The sequence below is a fragment of the Oncorhynchus tshawytscha genome, linkage group LG34 (assembly GCF_018296145.1).
Source record: "Oncorhynchus tshawytscha isolate Ot180627B linkage group LG34, Otsh_v2.0, whole genome shotgun sequence".
NCBI classification, from domain to species: Eukaryota; Metazoa; Chordata; class Actinopteri; order Salmoniformes; family Salmonidae; genus Oncorhynchus; species Oncorhynchus tshawytscha.
Genome location: NC_056462.1, coordinates 10540235 through 10564508, shown reverse-complemented (window position 1 = coordinate 10564508; position 24274 = coordinate 10540235). Strand labels below are relative to the sequence as shown.

Genomic DNA, 24274 nt, shown 5'->3' with positions numbered 1-24274 from the left:
CTCCCCAAGTTGATTTATAGAGGTATGTCTGACTAGTCTCTTATCTCCCCTACAGGGTTCTGTGTTTATATTTGAGGTGCTTTTCTCACAGACCGTTTCTTTATAAGAGGCAGCGACTAGAAAAGAACTGTGCAACAATTTTAAACCTTATAATGTATATATATTGTTCATCTGTAGTCTAGGACACTATACATGTAGTGGGGAAGGGGTCTTATAGCCCTTCCCCTTCTATTAATACAACATAAGCATAATCAATTATTATAATGCATCAAACATTTGGTGTAGGCCCTATTATGACCCCATCATTCTCCAGACCCTCCTCACACCCCTCCTCCTTCACCAGCAGCACCTCCTCTTCCTGGAAGAGAGAGGTGATACAGATTACACTAGCATACACTCCCTCAGGTACGTACATATACACACACACACTTTCAACACGCCATTTTTACCCATCCTCACTACTTTTGAGTCCTATACTGTAGTTACAGAATGACTTCATTGTTGTTAAACCCATCATGGTGGACATAAATATGTTGTGGTTAAATGAGTCGGCAATGATAAGTCAAAGTCATCAGACAAACCTGACTAAACTATTTTGATGTGTACAGTAGGTGTTTGCTAGTGTGTATATGTGTAGGTATATGTAGTAAGTGTATATTGGTTATAAAGCTCTGTCGGGTTTATGCAGAATAGGGTGAGATCAGATGTGATGTATATTAAAGGGAGTTTCAAATAACGAGAACAAAGTCAAAATGTTTATTTATTAAACATACACGTTTTAAATTCACCATATGAAAACCACACACATCTGCATGAACTTGATAGACTGCATGAGTGTACTCATTAAAAGTGTATTGGGCAAAAAAATAAGTAGTTGAATGGAAGGAATGAAATTTGTGAACATCATATATCCTACACAGTACAAACACAATATGTAAGACTCATTAGGCTTATATATGCCTTATATATCACAATGTCTGGATGCAATATTCTACCCAGGAATATTCAACACTGAAATCTGTTACTCTCATTATTCCAAAATGCATCTGTGGATCTTTTCTGTTGACAACACTCATCTTTGTCTTTAATTCAGGGTTTGATGTCAAAGTCAGAAGCTATCAAGTGGAATGGTTACTTTCTATGTTATAGAGTGGGAATGTTTTTTCTGCTGCTGTATCCTAAGGTAGTTACTCTCTGAATGGCCTCTCTCCCGTGTGGACCTTCAGGTGCATCTTCAGATGGTGCTGATGGGAGAACCTTTTCTCACACTGGGGACAGCTGTAGGGTTTCTCCCCTGTGTGAACCCTCTGGTGCCTCTTCAGGTTGCCAGCATGGGCAAAGCGCATGTGACACTGGGTACAGCTGTAGGGTTTTTCCCCTGTGTGGACCCTCTGGTGAATCTCCACCTTCTGGGGGCAGCTGAAGCCTTTATTACAGAACATGCAAAGGAACCGCTTCTCTTTACTGCCAATTTTGGCTCCCCCTCCCCGAGCCTTGGACCTTTGGTCATTTGAGTTCAATACCTGATCGAACAGGCCTTGTGAATCGGAAGGTGTCATTGACATGGACACTGGGTGTAAAGAGGAGTTGGTTGTGACATTTAGATTTGTCTCTAAGTTTTCCCTGTAGTCTAAGAAGTCACTGCTGTTGTCCTGCGATTGTCCTTCTCTTAAATGAGTCTCGACTTCATTCCATGTCAGAGGAGTGTCGCCCTCCATTTTCACAGTCACATCATCTAAGGCCAGACCCTCCCCTTTCTCATCCAGGCAGTCTTCAGAGTACACACTACTACTGTACCGGTTCCAGTCCCCTCTCATTGGATTAGTCTGTGTATCTAAGCCCACAGGCATGTCACCAGGTATCATCCCTGTCTCTGCAGTGTAAGAACAAGATGGATCATTGCCAGTCTGTAATGCGTCACCTGAGTCCTGATGGGACAGAACTGTCCTCGGGTTACCGTAAAGTAAATACTCTGAGCCGGGAGCAGAACGACAGCCCAGTCCCCCCAGCTCCAGTATCTCTGGGTCTGACCTGTGGTCAGATCCTGTGTGCAAAATCCTTTGTGTTACAGTTAAAGTCTCTGTGTCTGTCTCTGACTTAAGGACAGCGTTCTGCGTTCCACTGTCCTCTGTGATGCTGTGTCGGATCCTGGGCGGAACTAGGGTTGTGGTGGGGTCCTCCGTGGCTACAGAGGGCGCTCCCGCCTGGATGTTTCTGCTGTGTCGTGGGTCCTCCTCTCCTTCAGACCTCTCCAGCTTGACCCCAGGACCTGCAGCCTCTGCATCTGCAGGCTGGCAAGAAGAAAGGAGGTTATTACCAGTACATAAGTAGGATTAGATAACATTGTCATAGGGGAGTTTGTGAGACTTCCCTATGGCAGATAAATGAGGATGTACATGTAAGCAAGTGAATAGCTGAGGGGAGCCTTTCTGAAATAAACTGGCCACATTTGATATACTGTAATTTGGATGTAATACTATTACAATAACCTCTATAATGATAACGTGCTGAGTTGAGGTTCCACTCCCCTCATCAACAGTGATTGGTTGGTCATCTCTCCATGTTTTATGTCCCGCTAGCTTCACAAAGCTCCTGTAGCCTCCAGTGAGATTTCCTTCACCTGAGAGAGTGATTGGGGAAAAGAGGTTGTTAGGTTTAGCTACGGTCAATGCTCAACAATATATTGTACACTATTGACCGTTGTGACACGGTTTAGAATTGACAAGGATGTAAGGTAACACTTCACATAACTTCTTGATATACTCCTTATAGATTGATTGACTATGTTCAATGCAGCACGTTGTTTTCAATAAGTAAATAATAGGACATAACGTAAATCAATTATCTGGTTAGATATTTTGTCATTGTGCAAAATAGCCAAGCAATTATTGCATAATATCCAACAAACTGACCAAGACCCATTTCACCCTATCTGGTTAAGACATCTAAAGTCACACATGTGCAGCCTCTTCGTCCTGAAAAATGTGCGTACCTCTTTCCATTCCTCGCTCGAGGATCTTGACACTACTGGGACGACTAGCAAGGACGCGCTCTCGCGTTGTTCTATCTGCGCGCTCCCGTGCCACCTTCAGTTCCAATAGATGTAGTTTCCTCCGCAATGCCCTGTTTTCTTTCTGGCTTTGAGTTATTTCCAAACGAAACACTGCATAGTCGTCGTCTACGAGCTTACAGATATCTGCCACGGCTGCATTCGCTAGCACCTCCATGATGGAGGCTATTTGAGTGTGAAAAACCACACAGTTAGCCATGTTGGCTAATGTTCACAGCTAGCTAACTAGCGTTACCTAGATAACATTTATCAACCAAGCCCTGTCTCCAACGCAAATTAAATACTACAGGGTGTAAGTATGTGATTCGGTGCAGTTCAATTAGTCATATTTTGAGTTCCAGGGTGTTAATAAACGTCCAAATATCACAAATAAAAATGCTAACGTGGAAATTGTACTTGGTCGCTGTTCACTTCCGGTTACACTGAAGAGAAGGGGCTCTTATTGGTTGGCGTCATAGCTCAAAGGGGGTTGTTAAATGAAAAAGAATTGCGCGCTGTTCTTTGAATTACGGTAGTGAACCGAAATATTCAAGGCCCACGTCTCACGCTATTGGTCGTTCGATAGCCAATGGGCTCTCAGCATCCCTTTCACCGCGGTGTTCGAGAAGAAGCAGTCTGCCTATCGCATTGACGCGTCCGTACAGCTATTAACGATTGACTGACAGATAACAAGCTAAATACCACGCTGCATGTGAACTAAGCAAGCTAGCTAACGAATTAGATATGGTTACGAGTATAATTACTTATTTTCAGATACAACAAATAGAGCTAAAGTTGCATCATTGACGTTGGTATGGTGCGTTGCACTTCTTGAAATCAATAAAAAAACTGGCGACTTTGACAGACTGAGTAGTAGTCTACTACTGGAAGAAAGTGAAGATAACTAACGTTACTCAGTAAGGTAGCTATTTACTCTCAGTGGTGGAAAAAGTGCACAATTCTCATACTTGTGTAAAAGTATAGATACCTTAATAGAAAGTTACTCAAGTAAAATGTTTAAGTCACCCAGTAAAATACTACTTGAGTATAAGTTTAAAAGTATTTGGTTCTAAATATACTTAAGTATAAAAGTAAAGGTAATTGCTAAAATATACTTAAGTATCAAAAGTAAACGTATAAATAATTTCAAATTCCTGATATTAAGCAAAGCAGATGCACCGTTTTCTTGTTTTAATAATTAAGGAATAGCCAGGGGTACACTCCAACACAGACAATTTACAAATGATGCATTTGTATTCAGTGAGTCTGCCAGAGGCAATAGGGATGACCACATGTTCTCCTGATAAGTGTGTAAATTTGACAATTTTCCTGTCCTGCTGAGGATTCATCATGTAAGGAGTACTGTTGGGTTTCATGGAAAATGTTTAGAGTAAAAACTACATTATTTATGTAGTGAATTAAAAGTTGTAAAAGTATAAATAGTAGAGTACAGATACCTCCAAAAAACGACTTAAGTAGTACTTTAAAATATTTGTACATAAGTATTTTACACCACTGGTTACATTATAGTATCTATCTGGCTATGATCTGTTAATCTGATCCCTTCTAGAATGTCAACAAAATTACAAGATGTCTGTACACTTGTAAGGTAATAATAGATACTTGACCTGATGGTAAATGTTAACTCTGAATTATTGTCATGTCTAGCATGGCATGCATTTAAATGTATTAAAAGTTATTATATTAATGCCACTTTGATATTTATGTTTCCATCATTCCAAGATATGGAAATCAGCAGTAGAAATAATAACAAAGCGGTTTCCCCACCCCTGGTACGCTGAAAAGCTGAGAGATGGACCTGGAGAAACGTAAACTATCAAATTCATAGACAGAGCTATGGTTGCAAGGACCAACCATCCATGATATGAAAATAATAGTTTTGAGGCGATAGTGTTAGTTGACATTTACTTTGTGTACAAACATTGTAGTAAAACACGCTTGTATTTTGGGTTCTGATGGGTTGCGATAATTGAACTAAGCCCATGAGGCATTTATAATTTATATTATTCAAGAATCAATGGATACATATAATTAATTTATAAGTAGCAACTGCTGATTGCCCCTTTAAAGTCTGCACATTGGACAAGCTATCAATGCCAATTGGAGACTCCCCCATTGGAAGAAGAGGTCAACCACGTCAGGTGTCAACTGACAACCTCTTCCACCTCAGAAAATGCAGTGCCTTTTTGATCAAATGATTCATTGGCATCAGGAAGGTGCCTGTAATGGTGTCCTGCAATGACTCTATTTATGCTCTGCAACCACATTCTCGGTGTTTACATTCATAGGTCATGAACAGGACCCACCAGACCTAGAGCCATCTTGGGTGGTGCTCCGCCCAAGGATGGCAAACCTGGATAAGGTGTTCTTTGTCCTTGATGTGATGATCCCCAAGGTGACATTCTGGTGAAATCTACCTTACTCCTGGTACTTTATAATGTCTGCATATCATCAGTCTACCATAATTCTATCTACAGTATAACTGCATAATATCCTACAAAAGCAAATTTGATGGGTAGCCAGGGTGGGACTCCCTGGAACAGTCAGTCCAACAGCTTTGTCCAGGGGTGTCAAACTCAATTCCAGGAGAGCCGCGTGTCTACTGGGTTATTACCTTTGAATTCATGTTCAATTAAGACCTAGAAAACCAGGTGAGCCGAGTTCCAAACTAAGAAACTCGCCCCTCCAGGAATTGAGTTTGACACCCTTGCCTTAGTCCTTACATCAAGAGGTCTGATCATACCAATACATTTGAAATGCTCGAATTCAGAATCAATTGGGCTTCGAAAAATAATATGGTGGCTGGGATAGGTTCATGTGGATTGCAGATTTTCTGGAGGGAAAAAAACGGTTCTACGGCCCATCTAAACAGCAGCTGCGATCCGATTTTAAATTCCAATGAGGAGATTAGATTAAGCTGGCATAGGTGCCCAGGTGGGCGGAGATTTTGTCAGGTGAAAAGTGATCACATTCGTTTTGATCCGTGCTGCCTCCTGGGTGTGAACCGGGTGACATGGCGAAGTTGTCTCAAAACAAAGTGACATATGCTAAGCACGTGGAGTAATGATTACAACACATGCAAAACACATACATACTTTATCTGCCTTAAACTAGATAGAAAAGTATTTATTTCTGGAAAATATATGTTGTATGTTCCTGAACGATGCACCACGCTGCCTTGTTGACAATATGACCTGGTGGCGTAGATTACGGTTCTATTTGAGCAGGGCGCTCGTCTCCCACCGCTTTCGCCCGTTCACATCATGAGCCATATCCTGGTGTACACCGGTTCAGCTTAATAAAACTCCCTCATTCATATGTGGAAAGAGTGTCAAACAATGCACATCCCCATTGGCAGTAAATGAAATACACTTCAACAAAGGTTCAGATGCTATTCAATGAGCTAACAAGGAAAGTTAGTGTCATAAGGAGATCACCTTACTTTTAAACAAAATCAGTATATTTGTTTGTGTACTTTCTCTGTAAACCTTATTACATATTGTGGGGACATGCACAAAATAATATGAGATTGGATTGTTAAGCACAAACTGAAGTCCTTTTACATACTTAAAAGCAGGCAAGTAGGTAGCCTAGTGGTTAGAGCATTGGACTAGTAACCGAAAAGTTGCAAGATCGAATCCCCGAGCTGACAAGGTAAAAATCTGTCTTTCTGCCCTTGAACAAGGAGGTTAACCCACTGTTCCTAGGCCGTCATTGAAAATAAGAATTTGTTCTTAACTGACTTGCCTAGTTAAGTAAAAGGTCAAAATAAAAATGTCCCACTGCACTTTGTTTCCTGCTGCCAGGACCAACTAGCCGCCTCGCTCAGAACCACTCCTGCCTGACCCAGTCCACTCTTGCTTCTTGACACTCACTGTGCTGGGTAACACAGGGTCACAAACCATAACAAGCTGGTAAAGTAAGTGAAAATAGTTGTCAGTGAGTTTCAAGATAGTAGGTAGCTGGCTATGCAGCCTCAAAGACAAGATTAGACACACAAAAAGGGCATCCCCTTTCTTATCTAGGCGCCCTACAGAGTATACTGTACACTATTACTGTACCGGTTCCAGTCCCCTCTCATTGGATTAGTCTGTGTAACTAATCCCACAGGCATGTCACTAGGTATCATCTCTGTCTCTGTAGCGTATGTACAGGACCTGTAATACATCACCTGTGTCCCGATTGGACAGAACAGTCCTTGGGCTCAGGTTACCGTAAAGTAAATACTCTAAATGGGGAAAGGCGGACAGCTTAGTCGCCCCAGCCCCGTTAAAGTCTCAGTGTCTGTCTCTGACTTGAGGACGGTGCTCAGCGTTCCACTGACCTCCTTGGTGCTGAGTCAGGTCCTTGACCTCTCCAGCTTGACCCCAGGATAACAGTGATTGGTTGGCCATCTCTCCATGGTTTGTGTCCCACTGGCTTCACAAAGCTCCTGTGGCCTCCAGTGAGACCTCCTTCACCTGAGAGTGATAGAAGGAAAAGAGGTAGTTAGGTTAGCTACTGTCAATGCTCAACAGTATACTATTGTGTCAATATCTATTCCATACTATTGACAGTGTCTAGAATTGGCAAGGATGTAAGGCAACATTTCTCATAACTTCTTGATATACAATTTATTGATCAATGTATTATGTCCCATGCATCACATAGTTTTTGTTGAGTAAATAATAATAAGTGCAGTAATCAAGGACCTGGTTAGAATATGATATTGTGTCTTTGTGCTGGCTAGAGATAATTATTGTTATCGATCAATAATGACAAATCTCCTGGCATTGACAATTTAGATGGAAAGGTACTGAGGATGGTAGCTGACTATAGCCACTCCTATCTGTCATATTTTGAATCTGAGCCTAGAGGAAAGTCTTTGTCCTGAGGCCTGGAGGGAAGCCCAAGTAATTCCGCTACCCAAGAGTGGTCAAGCGGCCTTTACTGGTTCTAACAGCAGACCTATTAGCTTGCTGCCAGCTCTTAGCAAACTGTTGGGAAAAAATGTGTGTGACCAAATACAATGCTATTTCTCTGTAAACAAATTAACAACAGACTTTCAGCATGCTTATAGAGAAGGGCACTCATGTACTGCACTGACACAAATGACTGATGATTGGTTGAAAGAAATTGATAAGTTGTACTGTTAGATTTGAGATATTATTGAAAATGATTGACCATAACCTGTTGTTGAAAAAAACGTATGTGATATGGCGTTCAACCTCTTCCATATCATGGATTCAGTGCTATCCATCTAATAGAACTCAAAACGTGTTTTTTAATGGAAGGTTCTCTAATGTCAAACATGTAAAGTGTGGTGTACAGCAGGGCAGCTCTCTAGACCCTATACTCTTCTCTATTTTTACCAATGACCTGCCACTGGCATTAAACAAAGCATCTGTGTCCATATATGCATCAGCAACCACAGCTAATTAAGTCACTGAAACCCTTAACAAAGAGTTGCAGTCTGTTTTGGAATGGGTGGCCAGTAATAAACTGGTCCTGAACATCTCTAAAACTAAGAGCATTGTATTTGGTACAAATCATTCCTTAAATTCTAGACCTCAGCTGAATCTGGTAATGAATGTGGTTGTTGAACAAGTTGGGGAGACAAAATTACTTGGTGTTACCTTAGATTGTCAACTGTCATGGTCAAAACATAGATTCAATGGTTGTAAAGATGGGGAGAAGTCTGGCTGTAATAAAGAGATGCTCTGCTTTTTTGACACCACACTCCAAAAAGCAAGTTCTGCAGCCTCTAGTTTTGTCTAATCTTGATTATTGTCCAGTCATGTGTCCAGTGCTGCAAGGAAATACCTTAAGCTGCAGCTGCCCCAGAACAGAGCGGCACATTCTGCTCTTCATTGTAACCAGAGGGCTGATATAAATAGTATGCATGCCAGTCTCTCTTGGTTAAGAGTTGAGGAGAGACTGACTGCATCACGTCTTTTTTATAAGAAACATTGTGTTGAAAATCCCAAATTGTTTGCATAGTCAATTTACACACAGCTCTGACACACTCTTATCTCATCAGATATGCCACCAGGGGTCTTTTCACAGTCCTTAAATCCAGAACAAATTCAAGAAAGTGTACAGTATTATATAGAGCCCAAAAATACCAAAGTAATCAGGGGAATTATTGCATACTATCCAAAAACTGACCAAGACCCAATTCTCGATAATGAATCTGATCACGTCAAAAGGTGAACGAGGCGACAGGCATCCAGATAACATCTATCAACCAAGTCCTGTCTCCAACGCAAATCAAAGACTACTGCAGTAAGTATGTGATGCTGCGCAGTGAAATTTGTTCTATTTTGAATGCCAGGATTTCCCTGTCTAAATAACAACAATAAAAACACAAACGTGGAAATTGTTGTACAATAAAGAGAAATGATCTGATTGGTTGGCATCATAGTTCGAAAGGGTTTGGTTAAATGAAAAAGGTATGCACGCTGCTCTTTGAATTACGGTACTGTTTATTACATTACTGATCAGTATCTTCCCAGCTGAGGGCAGAATTGTTTAGAAAGAACAGTGTGTTCACAAGAATAGAGTAGAAAATAGTATAATGACTTTATTCCATCTACCTTCCATCACCTCAGTAAGGTAAATATTCAACTATCCTTGTTTTAGCCTAGGTTTACTGTCTCTCTAAAAACAGGTATATCCAAGCCTGTTTCAAATGACAAGTTAACAAAGGGTTAATGAAGGGTATGTGGTTAATTACCCTCTTCCCCAAAACACTTCACAACTATATGTCAACTTAAGAATAGTTCCAAGATATCCCCTGTGTCTCAAGCCACACTGTTACAATTTCTCCCGGTTGTGGACACTCCTATGTCTGATCAGGTTAGTCAGGAAGGAGAAGCTCTTGTAACATAATTTGCACTTGAAGGGCCTCTCCTTGGTGTGAACGGCCTGGTGCTCCCTCAAATAGTCTGCCCTAGCGAAGCGCTTCCCACATGTGGGGCAGGCGTATGGCTTGTCAGCGTCCGTCCTATTACTTGGCCTCCCACGTTGTGACCCAATGACACCAGACGAGGCAGAAGCAGGAGCCACCACCCTCAGGTGGTTAGTCTTTGAGCTCCATCCTTGACCTCTAGCCATTGTTTGGGTGTTGTTGGGATTGTGTGTTGTGTTATAGGCTAGGTACCTCTTGTGGTGAACGCCCATCCTGACCCTGTCTGTATTGGTGGGGTAACCATGAGGTAACTGAGGAAGGATAGACCCAGGTGCAGGCCTTCTATGAACCCATTCACCAGGCATTAGACAAGATCCTGAAGGAGAAGACAGACTTCCTGTTAGACTCCCACCTGGGGTGTCTCCCACTACTCTCTGTGAAGGCTGAAGCCCAGGGTGACCTGAATTGTTCATCATGGATACTGTAGTGTTTGTATCATAGGAACAGGAGGGTCTATCTCTATCAGCCCCAGGTCCTGCTCCATCTCTGCACTGAGACTGTGAAGAGAAGTTTCTGAGCTGCAGACTGGATCCCTGACTGGAGTCTCTGTCTATCTGATGACCACCAGGACTGAGGTTGTTCAGTCCACCTGTCCACTGGTTCTGTTCTGTGTGGTGGTGGAGTCTCTGCCCCTCACGGTTTGGTTCTGTTTCTGACTCGGAAAGGAAAAGCGACGGCTCCTGATCCAGTGTCCTGATCCGGAGCCAAGGTTTGTGACCAGCCGCCTCAGAGGTCCAGTCTCGCCTGCCAGCAGCACCGGATATCAGCAGGTCCTCATGGACTGCAGACTGTAAACACACATTGCATAAAGGTTTATATAAGAAACTCTATGCTGTACACACAAAACATGACATGATATTATAAAATGTTAACACTGTCAAGCCCTTCTCTAACACTGTGATTAATGTACCTAACAATATGGAGCCATTGGTGTTTATTATTATTTTTTAAATCAAAATGAACGAAGTATGTTTCGGTTCGACTGGGATAAGGGAAACTCAGCCCTTGCAATGATACAAAAAGTCAGCACAGAGTAAATGTATTTAATTTCAACAAAATGGTCATACACTCACATAAAGTGAAGTACAGTACTTTTATTGCACAAAACGATACATGTGTCAAATAGAATAACTTCCCACTATGGTAACACTATATTTTCTGTAAATCTGATACCCTCGATTTGATCAAATGAATTTTAGAATGAATATTCAACATTACATTACACACAACTTGACTACTTTATGTAAAGTAAACATGAATTAAGTTACTATCATTTCCTCATTATAAAACAGCATCAAAGGTTGTTACTTTTCATTAGTGAAGCAATTTTACAGACGCCATCACATAACACCATGTTTTCCTCAGTTCACCTCATCCAGTTCCCTACTACATACAGTGGGGCAAAAAAGTATTTAGTCAGCCACCAATTGTGCAAGTTCTCCCACTTAAAAATATGAGAGAGGCCTGTAATTTTCATCATAGTTACACTTCAACTCTGACAGACAAAATGAGAAAATCACATTGTAGGATTTTTAATGAATTTATTTGCAAATTATGGTCGAAAATAAGTATTTGGTCAATAACAAAAGTTTATCTCAATACTTTGTTATATACCCTTTGTTGGCAATGACAGAGGTCAAATGTTTTCTGTAAGTCTTCACAAGGTTTTCACACACGGTTGCTGGTATTTTGGCCAATTCCTCCATGCAGATCTCCTCTAGAGCAAAGATTTTCTATGGGGTTGAGATCTGGAGACTAGCTAGGCCACTCCAGTACCTTGAAATGCTTCTTACGAAGCCACTCCTTCGTTGCCCGGGTGGTGTGTTTGGGATCATTGTCATGCTGAAAGACCCAGCCACGTTTCACCTTCAATGCCTTTGCTGATGGAAGGAGGTTTTCACTCAAAATCTCACGATACATGGCCCCATTCATTCTTTCCTTTACACGGATCAGGTGTCCTGGTCCCTTTGCAGAAAAACAGCCCCAAAGCATGATGTTTCCACCCCCATGCTTCACAGTAGGTATGGTGTTCTTTGGATGTAACTCAGCATTCTTTGTCTTCCAAACACGACGAGTTGAGTTTTTACCAAAAAGTTATATTTTGGTTTCATCTGACCATATGACATTCTCCCAATCTTCTTCTGGATCATCCAAATGCTCTCTAGCAAACTTCAGAAGGGCCAGGACATGTACTGGCTTAAACAGGGGGACACGTCTGGCACTGCAGGATTTGAGTCCCTGGCGGCGTAGTGTGTTACTGATGGTAGGCTTTGTTGCTTTGGTCCCAGCTCTCTGCAGGTCATTCACTAGGTCCCCCCGTGTGGTTCTGGGATTTTTGCTCACCGTTCTTATGATCATTTTGACCCCACGGGGTGAGATCTTGAGTGGAGCCCCAGATCGAGGGAGATTATCAGTGGTCTTGTATGTCTTCCATTTCCTAATAATTGCTCCCACAGTCTTCCCAGCTTGGTGCAGGTCTACAATTTTGTTTCTGGTGTCCTTTGACAGCTCTTTGGTCTTGGCCATAGTGGAGTTTGGAGTGTGACTGTTTGAGGTTGTGGACAGGTGTCTTTTATACTGACAACAAGTTCAAACAGGTGCCATTAATACAGGTAACGAGTGGAGGACAGAGGAGCCTCTTAAAGAAGAAGTTACAGGTCTGTGAGAGCCAGAAATCTTGCTTGTTTGTAAGTGACCAAATACTTATTTTCCACCATAATTTGCAAATAAATTCATTAAAAATCCTACAATGTGATTTGTAGAAAAAGTTTATTTAACGAGTTACCATTTTCCGAATTAACTCTTAAAGAAATAAATATCTCTTACATTTCAGGTCATTTCAGTCATCATTATTTGTTGCCTTCTATCAGTCTCATTCTTAATGTCGCAAAATCCTTGGATATCTGCGCGAACCCTAGCATAAATGATGAATCAGCTATATACAAATTGGCTTAATTATTTATTTACTAACTAACTAAATAATCACACAGAATTACATGAAAACAAGCAAAATAGCTTACACATTGATTACTACATAATGCAATGAAATGTCCCTAGTGGACTAAACCGATATGATGGCTTGTTACACAAAATGAAAAGGGAGGGGCATGTAAGAAAGAACAGGAGAAAATACAAAGGACTTCACTATCGTACATACAGCTGATAACTATGCTCATGGAAATGCTATGAACGGCCGTTTATTCTGAAAAAAATTGCAATGTACATATTTACGATTTTATGCCTTTGTGGTCTCTGAAATCGCTGGTCCATTTTCTGGAGAGTCAGACGACAAAACCTCTGGTTGTGTAAGTCTCTGGTTGTCCACCAGAGGTCACCATGTCCTTTGTAGTTGTCGCTTGTTCCTTTTGTTCTGGAAGTGTCTGTTATAAGTCAGATGTACCAATGGTCATTCGATAGGGAAATGTTCTCCTCTCGTCTTCGGTCTAGTTTCCTAAACTATTTTACATATACAGCTGCAGATGGTGAATGTGTAGTCTTTAGTTTTGTAGATTTATTAACGATTTGTAACGTATTCAGCTGGAACTGCACGTAACTGGTCTATAGAGTGGTAGCAATTTCAACGTGGGGACTCCTGTCCTTCCATTTTCTTGATTAATGTACATTTGTCACGAGTCCTATTTAAGCACTCGGGGAAAAAGGAGCGTTCCCTCCTTTTGTCGTAATGTCTGTGCTCACGTGGGCGTGGCCAATGACTTGGTTAAGACTTCATATGAAAAACAATTCTCTCATTTAGAAGGCTAACATCACATTACATCTTCTCACAAATAGTTTCATATTTAACCATATCAGTTCCCCAACATTTTGGATGTGAATCTGATCACTGGGAAATATGCACATTCCAAGATACAGTTATGTTGTTCTACTGTCCTGAGTTACGTCACCAATTAGTAATTAATTTGACAGGATTGTTCTTTAAGTACCCACAGACCATTCCAACTGTTTTGGATTACAGAAATATTGTTTCATTATTCAACCTTTTGATGTTACTGTTTTGGCAGGAGGAATCTCCTTATAACAAGAGGTTTCTTTCTCCTCAATCCTGCCAAACCCAACAACAGCAGAGTTTCTACACGGTATTTTCAACCGGTCATAAAACTGGTGGGGGAGGGGGGGATCTGGCACCTATGATCATCACCCAACAGGGCAAGTCATGACACATGGTTATCAAAATTTCACGCCAGAGTAAGCCTACACTAAACACAGACCTTATCTTAAGTGTTTCTAAAATCTCCTATGGGAAAATGAATGGTGAAAAAAGATTGTAACCATTTCCCTGTTTGATCACTAGGTTCTATGGGTATTATGACACCTCCACTGTGGGGCTATATACACTGCTCAAAAAAATAAAGGGAACACTAAAATAACACATCCTAGATCTGAATGAATGAAATATTCTTATTAAATACTTTTTTCTTTACATAGTTGAATGTCCTGACAACAAAATCACACAAAAATTATCAATGGAAATCAAATGTATCAACCCATGGAGGTCTGGATTTGGAGTCACACTCAAAATTAAAGTGGAAAACCACACTACAGGCTGATCCAACTTTGATGTAATGTCCTTAAAACAAGTCAAAATGAGGCTCAGTAGTGTGTGTAGCCTCCACGTGCCTGTATGACCTCCCTACAACGGCTGGGCATGCTCCTGATGAGGTGGCGGATGGTCTCCTGAGGGATCTCCTCCCAGACCTGGACTAAAGCATCCGCCAACTCCTGGACAGTCTGTGGTGCAACATGGCGTTGGTGGATAGAGCGAGACATGATGTCCCAGATGTGCTCAATTGGATTCAGGTCTGGGGAACGGGCGGGCCAGGCCATAGCATCAATGCCTTCCTCTTGCAGGAACTGCTGACACACTCCAGCCACATGAGGTCTAGCATTGTCTTGCATTAGGAGGAACCCAGGGCCAACCGCACCAGCATATGATCTCACAAGGGGTCTGAGGATCTCATCTCGGTACCTAATGGTAGTCCGGCTACCTCTGGCGAGCACATGGAGGGCTGTGCGGCCCCCCAAAGAAATGCCACCCCACACCATGTCTGACCCACCGCCAAACCGGTCATGCTGGAGGATGTTGCAGGCAGCAGAACGTTCTCCACGGCATCTCCAGACTCTGTCACGTCTGTCACATGTGCTCAGTGTGAACCTGCTTTCATCTGTGAAGAGCACAGGCGCCAGTGGCGAATTTGCCAATCTTGGTGTTCTCTGGCAAATGCCAAACGTCCTGCACGGTGTTGGGCTGTAAGCACAACCCCCACCTGTGGACGTCGGGCCCTCATACCACCCTAGTGGAGTCTGTTTCTGACCGTTTGAGCAGACACATGCACATTTGTGGCCTGCTGGAGGTCATTTTGCAGGGCTCTGGCAGTGCTCCTCCTGCTCCTCCTTGCACAAAGGCAGAGGTAGCGGTCCTGCTGCTGGGTTGTTGCCCTCCTACGGCCTCCTCCACGTCTCCTGATGTACTGGCCTGTCTCCTGGTAGCGCCTCCATGCTCTGGACACTACGCTGACAGACACAGCAAACCTTCTTGCCACAGCTCGCATTGATGTGCCATCCTGGATGAGCTGCACTACCTGAGCCACTTGTGTGGGTTGTAGACTACGTCTCATGCTACCACTAGAGTGAAAGCACCGCCAGCATTCAAAAGTGACCAAAACATCAGCCAGGAAGCATAGGAACTGAGAAGTGGTCTGTGGTTATCACCTGCAGAACCACTCCTTTATTGGGGGTGTCTTGCTAATTGCCTATAATTTCCACCTGTTGTCTATTCCATTCGCACAACAGCATGTGAAATTTATTGGCAATCAGTGTAGCTTCCTAAGTGGACAGCTTGATTTCACAGAAGTGTGATTGACTTGGAGTTACATTGTGTTTAAATGTTCCCTTTATTTTTTTGAGCAGTGTATATCCAAAACCAACAGAATGAACTACAAACTAACTAGTACTACATTACATGTCACTATACTCTATACATGGGCCGTGTGCATTTTCTGTTAGTGTATCCTGAGGTAGCTCCTCTCTGAGAACCTCTTCGAGCAGTGCATACAGGCAAATGGCCTCTCTCCCGTGTGGACCTTCAGGTGCATCTTCAGTTGGTGCTGGTGGGAGAACCTCTTCTCACACTGGGGGCAGCTGTAAGATTTCTCCTATGTGGACCCTCGGGTGCATCTTCAGATTGGACGAGTCAGGGAAACTGTCCCAGCACAGATGGCAGCTGAACAATTTGTCTTCCATGTGCATCCTCTGGTGCAGTGGTTCCCAAACTTTTTTAATAGTCCCATACCCCTTCAAACATTCAACCTCCAGCTGCGTGCCCCCTCGAGCACCAGGGTCAGCGCATGCTCAAATATAGTATTTTTTGCCATCATTGTAAGCCTGCTACACACACAATATTCAATACATTTATTAAACATAAGAATGAGTGTGAGTTTGTCACAACTCGGCTCGTGGGAAGTGACAAAGAGCTCTTATAGGACCAGGGCACAAATAATAATATAATAATAATCAATAATTTTGCTCTTTATTCAGCCATCTTACATATAAAACTTTATTTGTTCATCAAAACTTGTGAATAACTCACCACACGTAAATGAGAAGGGTGTGCTTAAAAGGATGCAGATAACTCTGCAATGTTGGGTTGTATTGGAGAGAGTCTCAGTCTTAAATCATTTTCCACACACAGTCTGTTTAGTTTTCATGCTAGTGAGGGCCGGGAATCCACTCTCACATTGGTACGTGGTTGCAAAGGGCATCAGTGTCTCCAATGTCCCTGTCTGTTGTTCGGTGCTTTCCCAGGTAAGGGGGCAGTAGCTCTTCAGCTGCATCCTATTCACAACTATCAGTGTCCATGCTAGGTGGACTAACAACAAATGTAGAATTACTGATGCTAGCATTGGATGTGCTCGTGGAAGCAGAACAACTTGTGTCGTTGACAGGTGCAGGTGTAGTACAGCTGGTAGTAGCAGTACTACCAGTAGAGCTGGTATGTGTCTCTATGGATGCGGGCTTTACTTTTTTTAACCATTTATCAATTTTCAAGCAAACGGAATGAGCAGCAGCTACGTTTGGCTACATACATTAGTGGAATTTCCACGAGAGAGTAACGGTTAATGTGATTGGATGTTAATTATTTGACTAGGCTACCTCTATTTGACATTGTGTTGTTACTTCGCTGAACACGAGATGGTTTAACTTTATTTTTGGCAGTGAAACGAGGCTACTCGGGTGAGAAAAAAACCTGACCAAAATGTATAGCCCCGTTGGAAAATATAAATGTTGTTTGAAAATGTGAAGAATTTTACTATATTATTTAATTATAAAAAATAAAAAACGTGAATCACATTTTTATTTGGCGTACCCCTGGCGGCATTGCGCGTACCCCAGTTTGGGAATACCTGCTCTGGTGGATCTCCACCTGTTTGGAGAAACTGAATCTTCTCACAGAACGAACAAGGGAAGCGCTTCTCTTTTATGCCGCCACCTTTACTGATTCTGTTTTCCCTACAGTCATTTGTCAATGGGCTTGTGTAGCCATTTAGTGTTGAAGAACTGGAATTGTCTGAGGTCTGGTTTGCATAGGGAGAGTGTGAGGAGGATGAAGGTCAGGGAGTGTCTGTGTTGTTGCAGGGTTAATATTCCAGTTGATACATGTTATAGACGGCAGGGTGAAGGAATTTTTTTGCAATAATTTCTTGTGACCCCATCCCAAATATAATGACACAACCTTAAAATTTGGTATATTTCAATTTTTACATCAACAAATAATGTAAAATCATTACATTTTCATCTCTTATCAAATTTAAAATAAACCAATAAATACATTTACTCATTAAAATTGTATTTTTCAAATTACCTTCAAATTACCTCAAAAATGTTTGTATATTGTCCACTACAAGAAACTATACTGTTCATTTTTTGTTCAAAAAACAAATACAGAAAATGCATTTAAAAACAAATATTGGCAACCCCACTTCAGTTGCCACAGGGTTGCGACCCCAACTTTGAATACCACTGTGTTAGGGGGTTAACCTGAGTGTCTCTGAATCACAACTAGGACAGAGTCTGTGTCCATTCTCTCTAGCCACATCCATGTCTCTAGCCACATCCCAACACCTTCCCGTCCCCTCACAGCAAATCTACGCCTCGCCCTGGTCTCAGCCAGTCTGTTGTCATGAAGACTAATATTAGGGATGGGCGCGTTATTCGAATATTTGAATATCCACAGATATTAATATTCGATTACATGGGAAAGTATTCATTTGAGAGAAAAAAAATCGGTCTATTTTAACAATGAAAAGGCATTGTCTAAAATTAAATAAACTCAGCAAAAAAAGAAACGTCCTCCAACTGTCAACGGCGTTTATTTTCAGCAAACTTAACATGTGTAAATATTTGTATGAACATAACAAGATTCAACAACAGACATAAACTGAACAAGTTCCACAGACATGTGACTAACAGAAATGGAATAATGTGTCCCTGAACAAAAGGGGTGTCATAATCAAAAAAATATGTCACCAGCTGCATTAAGTACTGCAGTGCATCTCCTCCTCATGGACTGCACCAGATTTGCCAGTTCTTGCTGTGAGATGTTACCCTACTCTTCTACCAAGGCACCTGCAAGTTCCTGGACAATTCTGGGGGGAATGGCCCAAGCCCTCACCCTCCGATCCAACAGGTCCCAGGCGTGCTCAATGTGATTGAGATCCGGGCTCTTCGCTGGCCATGACAGAATACTGACATTCCTGTCTTGCAGGAAATAACGCACAGAACAAACAGTATGGCTGGTAGCATTGTCATGCAGGAAAGGTACCACATGAGGGAGGAGGATGTCTTCCCTGTAATGCGCAGTGTTGAGATCGCCTGCAATGACAACAAGCTCAGTCCGATGACGCTGTGACACACCGCCTCAGACCATGACGGACCCTCCACCTCTAAATCAATCCCGCTCCAGAGTCCAGGCCTCGGTGTAACGCTCATTCCTTTGACGATAAACGCGAATCCGACCATCACCCCTGGTGAGATAAAACCGAGACTTGTCAGTGAAGAGCACTTTTTGCCAGTCCTGTCTGGTACAGCGACATTGAGTTTGTGCCCATAGGCGACGTTGTTGCCAGTGATGTCTGGTGAGGACCTGCATTACAATAGGCCTATAAGCCCCCAGTCCAGCCTCTCTCAGCCTATTTGCAGACACTCTGAGCACTGATGGAGGGATTGTGCGTTACTGGTGTAACTCGGGCAGTTGTTGTTGCCATCCTGTACCTGTCCCACAGGTGTGATGTTCGGATGTACCGATCCTGTGCAGGTGTTGTTACACATGGTCTGCCACTACGAGGATGGTCAGCTGTCTGTCCTGTCTCCCTGTAGCACTGTCTTAGGAGTCTCACAGTACAGACATTGCAATGTATTGCCCTGGCCACATCTGCAGTCCTCATGCCTCCTTGCAGCATGCCTAAGGCACGTTCACGCAGATGAGCAGGGACCCTGGGCATCTTTCTTTTGGTGTTTTTCAGAGTCAGTAGAAAGGTCTCTTTAGTGTCCTAAGTTTTCATAACTGTGACCTTAATTGCCTACCGTCTGTAAACTGTTACTGTCTTAACGACCGTTCCACAGGTGCATGTTCATTAATGGTTTATGGTTCATTGGACAAGCATGGGAAACAGTGTTTAAAACCTTTACAATGAAGATCTGTGAAGTTAATTCGTTAAAAAAATCCAAATATCTTTGAAAGACAGGGTCCTGAAAAAGGGCAGTCTTTTTTTGCTGAGTTTACAATGATCTATGTGACATTGCAACATAGTGTACAAGGATAGACCATTAAATTAAAAAAGTATATACTTTTTTTATGAGTGCTCCCCATAAAAAAGACGCACCGGTAGCCTACACATGTTTCACAGATGTAGCTTGTTGTTATTAGAATCAATCAAAGCGGCGCTACATTGAGAGGGAGATTTCTAATCAATGCAAAATGGAATAAAAATGACGGAATTAAGTTGGCTAAATGAGGAGTAGGGTACACTGATCATCCAACCGGTAGGCTGATGTTTCATATGAATAGAGTTGTAGACAAGTACGGGGAGCGCAGAAAAATAGCTTTAATTGGCCTTGCTACTTAGCTAACTTAACTGACTTCTGTAGCTAGCTAGCTCTTTTACAAACGATTTGATGGAGTCAAGATAGGCACTACCAGATGGTATGATAGATAACCTATGGCAGCAACAAGTTTGTCTAACCAGCGCGAGTCGGTTTGGCTACTTTCGCTCTCTCTACCTCCGTGCCAGAAAAATGCCCATCCCTAACTTAGATCGGATGTTGTTTTGTGTTTGACTGTCTGTTTCTGGTTGTGGTTAACCATTTTGTTCCCCAGCCCAGAGTTGAGGATGATGTCCCATCCACTGACCTCCACTATGTTGCCTCTGGTCCTGGCCTGCTCGGTGGTGATGTCCCCCGGGTCCCTGGCTGCACCGGCCTGGTTCTGGGAATCCAAGATGGCTGCCCAGTCTTCTCTGTTAGCCTCCAGCCAACCACCTGCAGGAAGAGGTTACAAAATAGACTTTACAAACATTAAATGTATTACCGGATCATTTTCATTATAATTTTCATTATAATGTGTGTAAACATAAGTTATATTGATTTTATTTTATAAATGAAGAAAAATTCTAAAATTGATTAAATAAATGTTTTCCCTTATCAGTCTACACACAATACCCCATAATGACAAAGCAAAAACAGGTTTATATAAATTCTTGCAAATGTATTAAAAATAAAAAACAGAAATACCTTATTCAACATAGGTATTCAGACCCTTTGCTATGAGACTCAGAATTGAGCTCAAGTGCATCCTGTTTCGATTGATCATCCTTGAGATGTTTCTACAACTTGATTGGTGTCCACCTGTGGTAAATTCAATTGATTGGACATGAGTTGGAAAGGCACACACCTGTCTATATAAGGTCCCATAGTTGACAGTGAATGTCAGAGCAAAAACCAAGCCATGATGTCGAAGGAATTGTCCGTAGGGCTCCGAGACAGGATTGTGTCGAGGCACAGATCTGGGGAAGGGGACCAAAAAATGTCTGCAGCATTGAAGGTCCCCAAGGACACAATGGCCTCCATCATTCTTAAATGGAAGAAGTTTGGAGCCACTAAGACTCTTCCTAAAGCTGGCTGCCCAGCCAAACTGAGCAATCAGGGGAGAAGGGCCTTGGTCAGGGAGGTGACCAAGAACCTGATGGTCACTCTGACAGAGCTCCAGAGTTCCTCTGCGGAGATGGGAGAACCTTCCAGAAGGAAAACTATCTCTGCAGGACTCCACCAATCAGGTCTTTAGGGTAGAGTGGCCAGACTGAAGCCACTCCTCAGTAAAAGACACATGACAGCCCGTTTGGAGTTTGCCAAAAGGCACCTAAAGGACTCTCAGGCTTGAGAAACAAGATGATCTGGTTTGATGAAACCAATATTGAACTCTAAAGCCTGAATGCCAAGTGTCACGTCTGGACATCACCTGGCCAATACCATCCCTACAGTGACGTATGGTGGTGGCAGCATCATGCTGTGGGGATGTTTTTCAGTGGCATGGATTGGGAGACTACTCAGGATCGAGGGAAAGATGAACAGAGCAAAGTACAGAGAGATCCTTGATGAAAACCTGCTCCAGACTGGGGCGAATGTTCACCTTCCAACAAGACAACAACCCTAAGCACACAGCCAAGACAATGCAGGAGTGGCATAGGGACAAGTCTCTGAATGTTCTTGAGTGGCACAGCCAGAGCCCGGACTTGAACCCAATCTAACATCTCTATAGAGACCTGAAAATAGTTGTGCAGCGAGGCTACCCATCCAACCTGACAGAGCTTGAGAGGATCTACAGAGAAGAATGGGAGAACTCCCCAAATATAGGTGTGCCAAGCTTTTAGCGTCATACCCAAGAAGACTTGAGGCTGTAATCGCTGCCAAAGGTGCTTCAACAAAGTTGAGTAAAGGGTCTGAATACTTATGTAAATGTGAGATAAGTTTTTTTATTTTTAATACATTTGCAAAACCTTCTAAATGTGTTTTTGATTTGTCATCATGGGGTAATATAAGGCTGGAACGTAACAAAATGTGGAAAAAGTTAAGGGGTTAAAGTACTTTCTGAATGCACAATATGTCAACCTTACCTTGCTCCCCCATCTTTAGTCCACTCAGCAGGTCAATGCTCTCTGGTCCGTCTTCTATAAACTCCTCTTTGACTAGTAGCAGATCAGGCTTCCCATCCTCCATGTCTACTGACTGGAAGAGATACAGAGTGAGAGGATGTTGGATCAAGAAATCTGATATGAGCACCCTGCTATGGAGCATCTTCTGATTGGGCAATGAGGGATTGCTATGAGTACTACACAAAAATATTAATTGATTTGATAATATGCAAATGTGTTAGTTGATTTGATTACTTGACACTCTTAAATGGTTTGATAATTTAAAGGAATGGTCCTACACTTTAAGGTCAACCCCTTAGTTTAGAACCAACTTCTCTGTTTTTAAATGGCCTATGTGGCATCGATTTGACATTCTAGTGTCAAAATTGACTACAAAGTGTAAATAGGATAATTTTGGTCATAAAGTCAGTCTCGTTCAAAACTGAGTTTTGTTAGTGAGTTCGTCACGACTTACTGGAGGGTTGGTATGGATTACTTACTTGCCCACTTTTGCCAACGATGCCCAATTGCCCAGAGACAACACGCTGCTATGTGGACATTTGTTGTCAAGTCTGCATATGGGTCCAAAGAACAGCAAAGAGGAGTGAAAATGGTTTTCCATAAAGATGATGCAAACTTCCAATGCATTTCAACAATATGGCCAGGAATGGATTACATTCGACACGGTCAATTCTGCTGCATGTCAACCGTCAAACAACTAATTTTGGTGAGAAATTAGCTAAGTAGTTAACTGGTACTAGCTAGCTAGTAGCTACTTTTGTTTATACAACATTATTTGATATTGCTAGCGAGCCAGGCTAGCTATGATACTACAGATAAAAGGGGAATAAGACCGAAGCTATCTAAAATCGACTAGGGACATCAAACTTTCAGGCTGCTGCACAGACACTTTGGAGGCTCTAGTCTAGAGCACCTGGTTAAATTGTATTTAGGAGCATTTTTCAAAAACAAATTAAACTCAGTTGTTCACAATTCCTGACATCTAATCCTAGTAAAAATTCCCTGTTTTAGGTCAGTTAGGATCACCACTTTATTTTAAGAATGTGAAATGTCAGAATAATAGTAGAGAGAATGATTTATTTCATATTTTATTTCTTTCATCACATTCCATCACATTACATACGCTCAATTAGTATTTGGTAGCATTGCCTAAATTGTTTACCTTGGGTCAAACGTTTCAGGTTGCCTTCCACAAGCTTCCCACAATAAGTTGGGTGAATTTTGGCCCATTCCTCCGGACAGAGCTGGTGTAACTGAGTCAGGTTTGTAGGCCTCCTTGCTCGCACATGCTTTTTCAGTTCTGCCCACACATTTTCTATAGGATTGAGGTCAGGGCTTTGTGATGGCCAATCCAATACCTTGACTTTGTCGTCCTTAATCCATTTTGCCACAACATTGGGAGTATGCTTGGGGTCATTGTCCATTTGGAAGACTCATTTGTGACAAAGCTTTAACTTACTGACTGATGTCTTGAAATGTTGGTTCAATATATCCACATGATTTTCCTACCTCATGATGCTATCTATTTTGTGAAATGCACCAGGCCCTCCTGCAGCAAAGCGCCCCCACAACATGATGATGCCACCCCCATGCTTCACGGTTGGGATGGTATTCTTCGGCTTGCAAACCTCCCCCTTTTTCATCCAAACATAACGATGGTCATAACGACGATCTTTGTCCCCATGCAGTCTGGCTTTTTTATGGCGGTTTTGGAGCAGTGGGTTCTTCCTTGATGAGCAGCCTTTCAGGTTATGTTGATATAGGACTCGTTTTACTGTGGAAATAGATACTTTTGTGCCTGTTTCCTCCAGCATCTTTACAAGGTCCTTTGCTGTTGTTTTGGGATTGATTTGCACTTTTCACACCAAAGTACGTACGTTCATCTCTAGGAGACAGAACGCATCTCCTTCCTGAGCGGTATGACAGCTGCGTGGTCCCATGGTGTTTATACTTGCGTACTATTGTTTGTACAGATGAACGTGGTACCTCCAGGCAGTTGGAAATTGCTCCCAAGGATGAACCAGACTTGTGGAG

General features: G+C 42.3%; 2 protein-coding genes across 5 annotated transcripts in view; both read right to left on the bottom strand.

Annotated features, from left to right (window-relative positions):
- The window catches only part of LOC112231940 (zinc finger protein 583), a 969163-nt gene that overhangs the window by 140049 nt on the left and 804840 nt on the right, over window positions 1-24274 (bottom strand). Inside the window, exons 5-7 of one of the 3 annotated variants that reach the window (XM_042311879.1) lie at window positions 22202-22313; window positions 20443-20570; window positions 9553-10807 (exon numbers count right to left, since the gene is read on the bottom strand). The exons of 1 other annotated variant lie outside the window; for it this stretch is intronic. In XM_042311879.1, coding sequence (XP_042167813.1) covers window positions 9866-10807; window positions 20443-20570; window positions 22202-22313 — 1182 coding nt within the window. In that variant the 3' untranslated portion in view covers window positions 9553-9865. Of the gene's footprint in view, window positions 1-9552; window positions 10808-20442; window positions 20571-22201; window positions 22314-24274 lie in introns of those variants that run through there. One more of the 3 variants, XM_042311880.1, reaches the window with a different exon arrangement.
- LOC121841790 (zinc finger protein 354C-like) lies at window positions 743-7561 on the bottom strand. 2 transcript variants are annotated; one of them, XM_042311941.1, is made up of 3 exons: window positions 7395-7561; window positions 2490-2620; window positions 743-2291 (listed from the first exon to the last, which is right to left on the bottom strand). In XM_042311941.1, exons 1-3 carry the CDS (start codon window positions 7462-7464, stop codon window positions 1188-1190), a joined length of 1305 nt encoding a protein of 434 aa, XP_042167875.1. In that variant the 5' UTR covers window positions 7465-7561; the 3' UTR covers window positions 743-1187. The 2 variants fall into 2 exon arrangements, with proteins under 2 accessions (XP_042167875.1, XP_042167874.1); XM_042311940.1 differs by lacking the exon at window positions 7395-7561 and adding an exon at window positions 2993-3508.